We start from the raw sequence: 13,439 nt of genomic DNA, 5'->3' as shown, positions 1-13,439 counted from the left end.
TGGACTTTCTTCAATGAGTGACAGCTTCAGTTTCTCACAAACTAGGCTTGTTTTTTTCTTATAGCCCAGGAGTGAATTTTATAACATATGGCAGTTGGACTGCAAATTTTGAATTTATAAATTTAGAAAATTCCAAATGGTGATAATTTCAAGAAGTGAAATTAGATTGCTTCATATGCCAGGCTCACTTTTGCCAAACCTACACATAAGTTATATACTTAACCTGTCCTCTTTGCTAGTGCCTACACATTGGAAGATTTGCCCATCAAAAAAAAAGATAGGGCAAATGATTAAAGAACTATTACTTCTCACTTCTGGTTCCACTTCGCTTCTTCAAGATGACAGAACATTGAAACACAAAACATTAGTTTTGGGATAATAGATATCTTCATTATACTTAAATTTCTTCCTTGAAATATCATCACATTAAAAATCTATTAAATTATATTTAATTTCTCTATTAAATAAACATGAAAGCAATCACCTAGCATTCAGAATTTTAAAAATATTTTGAGAAATTAAATACCACACACAAAAAAATTCTTTTTTGAAATTCCAATCCCAAACTTTCAAATATGTCAGTGGAAAAAAATTTGATTGATGTTTTTTCAATTGTCTTATCCCTATAGGAAAAAAAAAGATGTCAAAAAATGATGTTGCTATTTATACATTCTGTTAATTTGTCTAACTTCTAACTTAGTAAATTAAAAAATAATAATTTTTAAGCTCTACTCCATTCAGTGGATTCTTTAACTTTATTATTTTTGTCAAAATTTTGTATTTTTCTCAATCTGTAACTTTGGTCTTAATCAAAAGAGCAACATAGCACTAAAATATGAGTGCTCTTGACCCTATTAGGCCTTGTTAGGTCTGTGATTTTGAGCCACTTACTTTTCCATAGCTCTAAATCTTCATCTGTAGATAGAAATGGTACCTACTCACCTTCTTAAGTGGTGCCAGGTTGGGTGAAAAGCAATGTTGCACTTTATATATATACTCACTTCATCTTCACATTGTTCTCTCAAAAGCAGCTATAAATAACTAAAGAACATCCCTGAGAGGGGCTTGACCCTCTTGAACAGTACATCAGTTTACAAAAAGAAAGAAAAAGGAAAAGAAAAACAATGCAGAATTCTGTTATTGAAATTCTTTCTCCTTTTCTTCCACTGGCCATCAGGTTTCTATGCACATTGCCCACTTGCCCAGAGAAGACTGATACTCAACAGGTTATGGGGGAAGGAATTACATAGGTTGTCCCTCTTGCCAACAGCTTAGTTGGAGCTTTTTATTATCTCATGGCCTGCTTACTGAAACAACATGGCCTCTATTCACACCCACCTTGCACAGCCCTGCAAGGTGTTCTTCCTGATGCCTACCTTCATCTCCCTTCCCCCTTGCTCCGATGTCTCACTGCAGCACGATAAACTCTTAAGCCCACATCCCACAATCTGGTGCCCCTCCACATCCATGTAGATCCCTACTTTTGTCCAAGCCCTGACTGTTTCCTCCATCACTTATTCCATTCTTCCTGTCTGGACAGACTTCACCCATTCATTCTGCAAGACCCACCTCACATCCCAGTGAAGCCCTTTGCCAACAATTCCAACCTCTGTTTATATTATCCCTAAGCCAAATTACAAACTACAGATGAGAAGGAAAGCCCAGAAAATAGACATTATTTCCCCGGCAATACTAAAATGCAAGCCTGTAACATAACAATGGAAGCCTACACATTTTTCAAAAACAGTTCTGTTAGAATTTGTCAAGACAGAAAATGAAGTGTGGTATGTCGAGACCACTCTTCACCTGTGAAACAACACTATGTTACGTAATGAGAACTGGCTTTGGAGTCAGCAAAGCTGGCTTTGACTCTCTGCTGTATGACTTGACTTAGTTTCATAAATGACCTGAACTTCACTTTTTCCATATGTAAAAAAAAGAAAACAAAACAAACAAAAAACCAGGGGCACCTGGTTGGCTCAGTTGGTTGTTCGTCTGACGTTGGCTCAGGTCATGATCTCACGGTTGGTGGGTTCAGGCCCTGAATCGGGCTCTGTGCTGGCAGCTCAGAACCTGGAGCCTGCTTCCTAGTCTGTCTCTCCCTCGCTCTTTCTGCCCCTCCTCCACTTGCAGTCTGCCTCTCTCTCTCTCTCAAAATATAAATAAACATTTAAAAAATGTAAAACAAAACAAAGCAAAAAGAAAGCAATAACTCTCAGTTTTGGAATGTGAAGAATAAATGATAAAATGTAAGTACTTGTTCCCTTTTTTTCTCCAGTTTAGTCAGCCATGAACATAGGAGCAGAGGTGTAGCAAAGAGTATTTGGGTAAGGACAGAAGGGGAAATAAACAATAGTGGCATGACAAAGTCTTATGCTTGAGTTCCCCTTACATAGAGAATAATCATGTCTTATTCCTGACTAAACACATAAGAGTGGCTTGGAGGTGAACTGTTGCCACGAAAAGGATTTTAATCGCTCAGACATTGGTTTGAAGTCTGAAGCCAAAATTTCATCTACCTGGCAGATAGTTTCATTTAAATAAATTTAAGGAAGACAGTGAAAAGACTGAGCAACTATCAACTTAATTCCAATCAGGGATGTAGAAATGTTTACTGAAGCTGAGGTGATCAGCGAAATTGGAAGAAAGTGGCTGTTATCTATTAGCTAAGGGTTGCTACAGAGGAAAATGCCAGCCATCAGCAGATATATTATATTCCATGTACGAACTAGATCCTTTGATGAAAAAAAAAAAAATCCCTAATCCAAACTAGCTACAATTTCATGACCATTGAGAAGTAGATAATCTCAGGGTGCCTGGGTGGCTCAGTCAGTTGAGCATCTGACTTTGGCTCAGGTCATGATCTCGTGGTTTGTGAGTTTGAGGCCCACGTCAGGCTCTGTGCTGACAGCTCAGAGCCTGAAGCCTGCTTCAGATTCTGTGTCTCCTTCTCTCTCTACCCCTTCCCCACTTGTGCTCTGTCTCTCTATCTCTCAAAAATAAATAAACATTAAAAAAATTTTTTTAAATAAAAAATAAAAGTAGATAATCTCAGTAATGAAGATAAAGGGAAGGAATCTAAAGAGAACAATGTGTTCATACAGGAAAGAAGCACAGAATCTCTAAGCTCTATCTTCGATAGGACATAATAGGAGCTTCTAGCCCAGAATAAATTGATCAGGTCAAATAAATGATGGACAACCAAAAGGGAATTTATAAAGTGATTTCCTTGGAGCAATAAGGAAAAAGTGAGGAAGCCAGAGGAAAGACAGCCCCCCTGATGGGAGCAGATGGTCTTACAGAATCCTGCTCCACTCTTTCCCATCTTAGTTGAGGCAACGCCAGTTCTCTGGCAGCAGGATCACCCTTGACTGCTCTCTTTTACTACACACCCAGTCTATCGAGAAAACCCATTAGCCCTATTATCAAAATAATCTAGAATCCATCCACATCTCACTGCCTCCACCGCCAACCCTCTGTCTAAACTACCAACATCATACACCCTCTTCTTCCTCTATCTCTGCTCCTAGTCTTTCACCAATCTTCCTTCTTTACATTTTTAAAAGCACTGCTCTGTGTCAGGTACTGAGCTCAGCACCTAATATTTATTGCTCTATTTGGTCCTAGCAACAACCTCACAAAGGCAGCATCATTATAACTATTTTACACAAGGGGAAAACGATAGAAATTAAATAGCTAGTCCAAAGTCAAAGAGACAATACATAGCGGAGTCAAGATTTGACTAAAGAGTATCTGTTCTATGAAATACCATTCTATCACTCTCACCTGTATGTATGGTGGCTGCGATTCATGTGGGCTCCTATCTCTGTGTCACTGCAATTATTGCACTGAATGGTCATTATCTGTGTGTTTGACTCTCTTCCCCACTAGCCAGCTGGGAAATAACTAATCTTGGGAAATAACTAATATTAATAAAGATGTCATTTATTGAACACCCACCATGTACTATGAATTCATTCAGCAAATATGTGTCTTCTACATTTTAGAACAGGTACTGTTCTAGGTGCTGGAGATGAAGTGGTGAACAAAACAAAGACTCTGTCTATAGGGAGTTGACAGTCCGGTAGAGAAAGACAAGTTTACAAATATAGATGTAATATATATATGTAATACACATTGGTAAATTTACAAATATATCTACAACACATCACGTGCCATAAGGACATGGACACTGGCTGGTTGGTGCCTATGGTGGTGGAAATATTTGGAAGTCCTCTTCGGAGTTCTATTTTTCCACTGAAATAAAAGGCAAAGCTGACAGCTGAGCCTAAGTGGGAGGAGGGAGTGGAAGGTTTGAGGTTAGAGAATGTGAGAAATGATCAGCTAGTAAGAGAGTTAAGCAGACATTAGGGACAGGCAATAAGATCAGTCATCGTGGTGTGTGTTCCTTCAGCCACGTTCACATGTGGCTGCTCTAGTTCATATGCAGATTTAATCAGGTACGCCATGTTAAATTGTTCATAGATAGCATATCATTCAAATTTCATAACAACCCTGCAGGTCATTTTCATCCTGTATTTTCCAGACGAAGTAATTGAGCTGAGAGAGTATATTACTTCCTTTTTTTTTTTTAAGTTTATTTACTTATTTTGACAGAGAGGGAGAGAGAGGGCACAAGTGGGGGGGGGGGCAGAGAGGGAGAGAGGGGATCAAAAGCAGGCTCTCATCAGCACAGAGCCTGACATGGGGCTTGAACCCATGAAATGTGAGACCATGACCCAAGCTGAAGTCGGATGCTTAACTGACTGAGCCACCCAAATGCCCTGAGAATGTATCACTTTCTGAAGTGCTTGCAGATGGGAAGTATCAGAATTCAGAATTGAATCCAGGTCTGTCACCTTCAGACCTCGAGCTATTAACTCTGATACAACGTCCCTATCAAATTAGACCTGTATCTTCATCTCTACCTGTGCTTCACACATTCTCAGTGAGCTAGCTTCAGAAAATGAAGACATCACTGACAGATAATTTTTACACATTTGCGCTGACTGAAAAGTTGATTGGAGTTAACAGGGTTGAGACAGCCAAAAAGGATTCATTGGATTTGGGTCACGTGAATGCAAATGTGGTAGTGAGCCCACCATGCAGATATGGGCCAGACCACATCTATGGTATTGCGTCTGATTCAAGACACCAGTGCTGGTGGAGAGCATCAGCAAACTCAGAACACATCGTACATTGGAGAGCAGAGAGCCTAGGGGCAGGGCTCAGAAGCCATAAAACTTGAAAAACCTGGGGAATAAAAAAGCTATTTGGGCTTAGAAAAACTTAGCACAGTAGCTGTCTTTGTATGCATCTCCAAGACTGTCATATACTGTGTGATTATGGAGCACAGATTTAGCACCTAAAAGCAAGGCGACAAAGGTAGACTGTGCCTCAGCATAAAGAAGCAGCTTGTGACAGCTGGAGCTGTCTGGAACCAGTATGGGTTTCTCCACAGGAAGATGCGTGCAGTGTACATAATTGAAAGGGATCAAGATGGTTTTCCAGAACCTTTTCAGGCATGTCGGAGGGGACAGTCACAGCAAGAGCAGAGGGTAAAACTGAATTCTGGAATATCTGTAATCAAATTATTTGTGTGGCCTCCCAGCTCTGACATGTATGAGCTGTGAGATATTGCACAAATTATCGAAAATCCTTAGACCTGTCCCCTCATCTATAAAATGGGAATAATACTAGCACCTCTGCGATGGGGTTGTTGTAAGGATTATATGAATTAATCCATACAGAGTGCTTACGAGAGTGACTGGAATCATAAGGGCTCAATACACGTTAGCTCTATTTTCAAGTACTCCCCACACCCGGCCTTTTAGTGTCCCTGCCTGGTTTTATGTGTTCTTGGTTTCTCCAACTAGAAGGTCGCTGTTGTCATAGGGCTGAGCATATAGAATATACCAGGTACCAGGTACCTAACGATCCAAAACAAAAACGTATTTCTCTCCTTTCAAGCAACATAAACTTGTGTAGAAGCATGTTTCATACATCCTTGGGGAGACTTTTCAAGTTTGGTGGGATTATCACCTAGGGAAAAGGTTTTATGGATTTCTCCATCTTTTAAAATTCTAAAGAGTACTCAGACACAGTCAACTTTCAGGGGTTGCTCCCAGTCTCTAGTCCTCATTAGAAAATAAGCAAAAGGGAAAAAAGGCAAAGGTTTGTTTAGGACACAGAACATATTAATTTTCTGAAAATCTACTGAGTGCCAGCCTTGGGCTATATGCTGGGGTTGGGGGAGGGGAGAGAAGGGGGCAGTAGTGGTGAGGAAATAAACATATAGGACATGCTCTCTGTCCCTTGCAAGGAATTTGCAATCTAGTGAAAGAGAGAGAAGTCCTGCGTGACGGACCCTTGCTTATTTTTCCATTTAATCTGTTTACCCTCCCCTTTGCTTGGGTTCTAGGCCCAGTAACTCTGAGCTCCCCCAACAAGATTAGAGATTCCCCCTCTTCCTACTGTCCCTCCCACTGGGATTCTTTTCTCCCTACCCTTTGCATAACTGCCTTCTTTCACCCCCTGGGCTCTGACTTAAGTAACATCTCTTCTGTGAGACCTTCCTTAACTGCCAGGTCTAAAACTGCTCCCCATCCTGCTCCCGGTAACTGTTTACCAGAAGACATTCACCCCATTTGTTACCTCCATCGCACTTGCGACAATGTTTACTTTTAGGTGTTTGTTTGCTTCCTTGCTTAGTCACTTTTTCCCTCCCAAGGGCAGCAATCACATCTATTTTTATTCACTAAATGTGATCTCTTTTGCATAGCTAGGCTTTCAACAAATATGTGTTGAATAAGTGCAAGCTTTCAGCATAATGTGGTAAGCACTGTGACTGAGGTGTGTTTTAATGGCAAGGGACCACAGAAGACAGCCTTCGAGCCCATTCTTACAGACCCCAAAGGAGGGCATCACAGAGTGCCCCGCCACAGACCCTCAGTGCTCTTCTCATGCACACCTGCCACCTTCTAGTGCACAACCGCCACCCTGACACTCTGCTAGAGGCCTTTCTCTGCCTGAGGAACGTGCTTGGCTAACACACAGAGAAGGCCAGAAAGACCCAGAAGTGAATGCCTAGAGAAGCAGCCAATGAGGCGTGGCCATGGGTGGCCTGCACACCCCAGCTTCCTTGCCCCTGGGTGGGACGACTGTGCAGTATCATCTACAGTATTGCCATGAGGGCCAGCAGTTCCCTTAACCATTAATTGAAATGGTTTTCTGGGGCGCCTGGGTGGCTCCTCAGTTGAGCGTTTGACTTGGGCTCAGGTCATGATCTCGTGGTTTGTGAGCCCAAGCCCCACGTCGGGTTCTGCACTGGTGATGTGGAGCCTGCTTGGGATATTCTCTCTTCCTCTTTGCTTCTCGCCTGCATGTTCTGTCTCTCTCTGTGTCTCCGTCTCTCTCAAAATAAATAAATACACTTAAAAAAAGTTTTAGTGGTTTCCAGAGGCTTCCTTCTCTATCTTGCTTCCCCCTCTATTAGTTCTTCCACAGGATACCTCCTTAATACATTGCTTGCATTCAAATCCTCATCTCAGGTCAGCTTCTGGAAGATCTCAGTCTGAGAGGACAAGTGATCAGATTCTTGAGACCTGTCAAGTTCACCTGACAAGAAATAAAATAATGTCTAAAGGCGCAGGATCCCCTTAGCACAGAAAAGAGACTCGAAGTCCTAGTTCCACCGAGGTACTTCTCCTCTACTGGGGTCAGATTTTGGTTTTGGCTGGGCCCCTGCCAAGTATTTACAGGAAAAGATAGTAAGAGTTTGACTGATCTTCAGCCTATTAGACGAGCTATTTCAGAGCCAAAAGCACAGGTCAGTGCAGGTGGACAGAAGGTTCTAAACTCCAAATAACACACTGCAACCCAGCATGCTGTACTCATGAATCTTTAACTAAAGAGCTTCTTTGTGTCTTTTGCTTTTTTTGAAATACAACTCAGGATCCAGGAATGCGATGCCTCCCTGTGAAAAGGAAACCTTGTACAAATGGTTCCTTGAAAGCCAGCATGGAGCTTGGTTCATAAATTTTATGATGTGTGAAGCACATGTTCAAGGAAGTATTTATTAGTAAGGCCATAAGTTAAATTAGAAAGGGTGGTTCATGCCTTAAATATTCCGTCATTTTCCATACCGTTTATGTATCCAGATCCAAGTGTGAAATTTAAATTTGCTTTTAATGTATTCACCTGACAAATGATTTACTCTAGTCAAATGTATTTTCTCCGGAGTCCCCTGTAGTTATGTTTTGTAGTTGGGAGAGACTGGGGAAACACTTTTAAACTGGGTTTTCAATGTTAAAGTTTCTGTGCAGATATCATGAAATGATTTTAGGTGGATTTATTGAAATGTGGTTCTCCCTGCAAAGTAGAGTATTTTATATCGTGGATGCTATGATGAATTTAGAAACTGGTTGGTCACCGTGTTATCTCTGAAAAATCACACTTAGCAGACTGAGTGTATGAGTGGCTCACAGTAGAACACAGGTTCTATAATGAGCTGTAGCCCCTGGTTGCTGATTTTTGTAAAGCACTTTCTAGGGCGTGCCAGGATGAGAGCTATAGTTGGAAAATTGTGAACTTTGCAGAACTTAAAAGGCATTGTAACCACCTTCTGATAGTCAACTCTTATAAATCTGAAATTGTGGAGGATACGCTATGTGTAGTCAGCCTTGCTTCCTACTGGAGTCCCAGTGTGAATATGGTTAATTTTATACATGTAAAGAGTAACAACATACTTACTGAAAGAACCTAACTCATCCTGTGCTTTTAAAACAAAGAATAGTGTGTGTTTGGATGCGCAGCTGTGCATGTGTGTGGGTGATTCTGTAGTGGGAAAATGACTCCTGTAGAAACAAAAACTCATTAAAACATACTATAAATGTATAGAGATGTACATAGTGTGTGCCCTAAGGAGATCCTCCTTGAAACCACAAAGTAGTCAAAATGCGAACTCAAAGTTTTTAAAACATTTACATCTTGTGAAAATGTCTTTTTCAATCTCTATGTATTATATTTCCCTGATACACCATTGCTGACATTCTCTGGAAAGTGATAATGGCCTTAAGTAAAAGCAAACCAGCGTGGACCCCTGAAATGCACTGGCATACGTTAAAGAAGAGAAGCTACCTGGTTTTTAATTCTTGGTTCATTTCACAAAAGATGGACAGCAATGTTGTAGTGTTGTGCCATGAAACCTACTCATCATGTTTTTTGCTGCATTTAAAATCGGGACTAGGAGCCAAAGTTTATCTTTAACTTTTTTTTTTTTTTTTAATTCCAGCATAATTAACACTCAGTGTTACATTCAGGGTTTACCTTTAAACACCAGTGCTTAAACAAGTTCAGACAACGTGGTCCTAATTGTAACATGCTTTCCTTTCTTTTTTATCTAGTCAATTTCCTTTATAAGGGACAGAATAAGCAATAGACATTCACACATCTGTTCTCTCATATGCGACAACAGCATTTTAAGGCATCACTTGTTTATTTTATGTGTAGTTGTTAAAATTACAGACTTTGGAATTTGTTGCCTGGATCTGACTAACCAGCTCTGCAAATCATTAGCTCTGCATGACTTGGATCTTTGCTCCCTCTTCTATAGTTTGGGAATGCTGAAAGCATCTATTGCATATTTATATTGTGGACATTAAAAGAAATAATATATGGGAAGCACCCAGCACTGTGCCCGCCATCTTGAAAGTACTCAGCAAATGTTGGCTATTATCATTGGTGGTAGTAGCAGCACTGGTCTGCTATGTGCCAGGCACTGAACGAGGCTACTTGCATTATCTCACTGCGTGGTCAACAAATGACCTGCAAGGTAGATGTAACCATGGGCATTTTGTAACTCGAGAGGCGGCAGCTCAGAAAAGACACGAAGAAACTAGCTGGCAAGATGCAACCCAATGATGGAAACCCAGGCCCCTCTGCCTCTGTGTTCTTACCCCTGTTCATGTCCTCTCTCACACGGTACCAGCTGCATGTGGCTGTTTAGCTGGTGGCTAACTAGCTGGTGGAAGTTCAGGAAGTGACCTCCTGAACCTGCTGGGACCTTTTCACTTGTAAAGTACCATGTGACTCCTAAGAAATCCCTGTGTCTGCAGAAACAGCCATGTTGACATCAAAGGGGGAATGATTTCCAGTCTACACCTACTGCACGGGAACATTGACCCATTCCTCATTCTTCAAGTGGGGGCTTTGGGGTTTTCTGTAACGTGACATATGTTCCCCCAGTTAGAAGATTGAGGCATTGCTCAGGATGATAATTGAGATAGTAAGATCTCATTCTGTCACTTGTTAGGAAGGTTTGCCTTCCTAAGGCAAACACTTTCTTCCAAAAATGAAGAAATCAAATGGATTAACTAGAGTTGGGTATTTCCTGAATGCAGTTGCTAATATCTGCGTTATTTCCCTTGGCAAAATGACATCTTTGCGTTCCGCCTCCTTTAGGAGAGCCTGGTTGGCTAGCAAATTATTTTCTTCCCTTTGTTTTCCTTTCTGTTTCTTAAGTAAACATTTTTTATGAGCATTTGATCATGAGGGATTTGACTTTATCTGGTGTGGCATTATCATCAAAGGGTCTACATAAAATGCATCTTTTATACATCCTATGACCACACCTTTCACTTTTTCGTCCCTATGGACTGTTTTTGTTGACTCCAAAGAATGATTTGGCCTCAGAGAAAGCTTCTTATCAAGTGAAGTAAGAGGAAGAAGGAGTTGTACCTAGCAAGGCAAACACTCCTCCCACCTCCAGAAATACGCATATGCTGTTCTAAGTCCATCATTCAGATTTTATCATTTATTTGGAGCTGAGCAATGCTACTTGGTGATTAAAACACACAATATTTCGGCATTATTTCCAAGCAGAGTCCAGGCAAAGAAGCCCTAAGGACATACAGATCAAGAGCTATCCACAAGTTAAACATTCCCTCAACACATGAGGTATAGTGAATACCTGTCATGGGTCAGGCAATGGTAGGCAGGAGGTATATAGTAGATTGGCATGTCTCCAGGGAAGAAAATCTGGTAGCCTGGGTATTCCTAATATGACTGAAATTCTGTAAATTCCATGATAAATCAAAGGTCAGCTTCAATGAACTAGCCCCTTCTCGGAGATTCTCATTTTATATAAACACAATGTAACCCCACCTGGTTTCTTTCTTTTCTTGTTCACAGAATGTCAGTACTGGGGCTCAGAGCTCCAGCTACCTACACTGGATTTTGAAGATGTTTTAAAAAATGATGAACATGCATACAAGTGGCTCTCCAGCCTCAAGAAAGTAGGCATAGTACGACTCACAGGAGCATCTGACAAACGAGGAGAAGTTTTAAAACTTGGGAAAAGGATTGGTTTCCTTTACCTTACATTTTATGGGTGAGTCACCAAATAGTCTGTATTCTGCCGTTATATGTAAAGTTTGATATATTTCCCAGAAGAGGGACACTTTTGACTGGAGATACAAAATTTCCACAATGCCATGAACAGGAAGCCAGATGAGAAGACGAATCTAAAAGTGGGATTTCCCTGAGGATAACTGAAATCTTAAGGGATCCTAAAAGCCCAAAGACATCAGACATCAAAGACAGGCTAGTGATGGATGGTGTGTTAGTTTGCTAGGGCTGCCCTAACAGAATACCACAGACTGGGTCGCTTAAACAACAGAAATTTATTTCCTCCCAGTTCTGAAAGCCAGAAGTCTAAGATCAAGGTGCTGGCAGGTTTGGTTTCCGGTGAGAGCTCTCTTTGTGACTTGGAGATGGCCTTTCCTCTCTGTACCTGCATTGTTGGTGTCTATTCCTCTTCTTATAAGGACACCAGTCCTGGTGAAGAAAAGCCCCAGCCTTACAACTTCATTTAACTTCATTCACCTCCTTAAAGGCTCTTTCTCCAAATACACTCATATTGGTGGTTAGGGCTTCACCATGGGATTTGGGGGAGGGCACAATTCAGTTCACAGCAGGTGGGATGGAAGACTGTGTTTCTCCAAGATTTTTATAAATACTGAAAGTTCATTAAAGTTTTACCACCCAAGACTCAGTGCAAAATAAAGTAGGGCCCTGGGGAATTTAAAGCCGCCCACCACATGTGTTAAAAAAAAAAAAGATAAAAGTAACCTGCAAAAAATTAGGTCTATGCACTTCAGCAAGTAACAGGAAATGTAACTGACTTTAACTTTGAAACCGAGAAGCTGTTTGCATAAGAATTACCTGGGAGGTAACATTAATTATGGATAAGAAACACTCACAACAGGAAACACTTTGGTGCAAGTGGGGATATTACTGTATTTCTAATCTGTAGGGTGAACCCTTCCTGTGATGTATACAATTGCTCTTGGGCTCTGCTTGAGCAGAGCACATTGGGAGCGAAAAGAACCTTCAAAATCCAAAGGTTGCAAAACTGGTAGCACACAGGCTGTATTCAGATATGTTTTATTTGGCCCACAGGATGTTGAAAGAAAATAGAATTCGTTGTCAACACTTAAAAACTGGGAGATTTTACATTAAATATGGATCTGACTTTTCTTGAAAAATCAAATCTGGCAACAACTGAGACTAAATCCCTACATGGCAACCATCTGCTTGAAGGGAGCATGTTCTCACTCTTCAGTTGCACAAATTCCGCCCCCCACCCCCACCCCCACCTCAGACCTACAAGGGCCCTGCCTGCCCTTGAGTTTGCCATCCTTAATCTAGAGTAAGATCCTCTTGCAAGACTCTACAGACATAAACAGAGATAAACAGAGGATTCAAAAATATCCCACCACTTGCCCCCACTGATTTGATCAAGTTGATTCACAGCAGGGGAACCTGGGTTGCTCAGCTGGTCAAACGTCTGACTCTTGATTTCGGCTTAGGTCATGAACTCACAGGTTCATGAGTTTGAGCCCCATGTTGGGCTCTGTGCTGACAGCATGGAGCCTGCTTGGGATTCTCTCCCTCCCTCTCTCTCTCTGTCCCTTCCCTGCTGTCTCTCTCTCTCTCTCTCTCAAAATAAATAAATAAACTTAAAAAGAAAAGTTGAATCATGGCAGAAGACTCTATCATGTTTAGGCTTAGAAGACCCAGCCTCCACCCCCACCCCAAGAATTTACTTCCACCATTAGCAAAATTACGTCAAGATTGTTCTCTCCCCTACATCTACAAGAATTTAAGCTGTTCTAGAGATTATATCAGTAACAAAAGACAAAGGAAAGAGGTGGAAAAGCCTTGAAATTATTAAGAGCCTCAACCCAATATTTGTTCTTTTTTTAATGTTGATAAATTTCTGACACAGATATTATCCACCTGTACACCAATAAGGAAACTGAAGCTCAGAGAATTCAACTATAACCCAAGTTTTCACAGGTAGTAAAAAAAACAAAACAAAACCAAAAAAACCAGAGTTATAACTGGGGTTTGTTTTATCCATGGGCTTCCTAATCCAC

The 13,439-nt window shown here is 41.0% G+C and overlaps 1 protein-coding gene across 3 annotated transcripts in view; it reads left to right on the top strand.

Annotated features, from left to right (window-relative positions):
- Nucleotides 1-13,439, top strand: part of BBOX1 (gamma-butyrobetaine hydroxylase 1) — a 59,327-nt gene that overhangs the window by 15,448 nt on the left and 30,440 nt on the right. For all 3 annotated transcript variants that reach the window (XM_019456567.2, XM_019456569.2, XM_019456568.2), the window contains exon 4: nt 11,191-11,389. In XM_019456567.2, coding sequence (XP_019312112.2) covers nt 11,191-11,389 — 199 coding nt within the window. The remainder of the gene's footprint in view (nt 1-11,190; nt 11,390-13,439) is intronic.

The sequence above is a fragment of the Panthera pardus genome, unplaced genomic scaffold (assembly GCF_024362965.1).
Source record: "Panthera pardus isolate Hobbes unplaced genomic scaffold, ASM2436296v1 HiC_scaffold_12, whole genome shotgun sequence".
NCBI classification, from domain to species: domain Eukaryota; kingdom Metazoa; phylum Chordata; class Mammalia; order Carnivora; family Felidae; genus Panthera; species Panthera pardus.
Note: the sequence above shows the minus strand (reverse complement) of the source record. Positions and strands in the feature narration are given on the sequence as shown.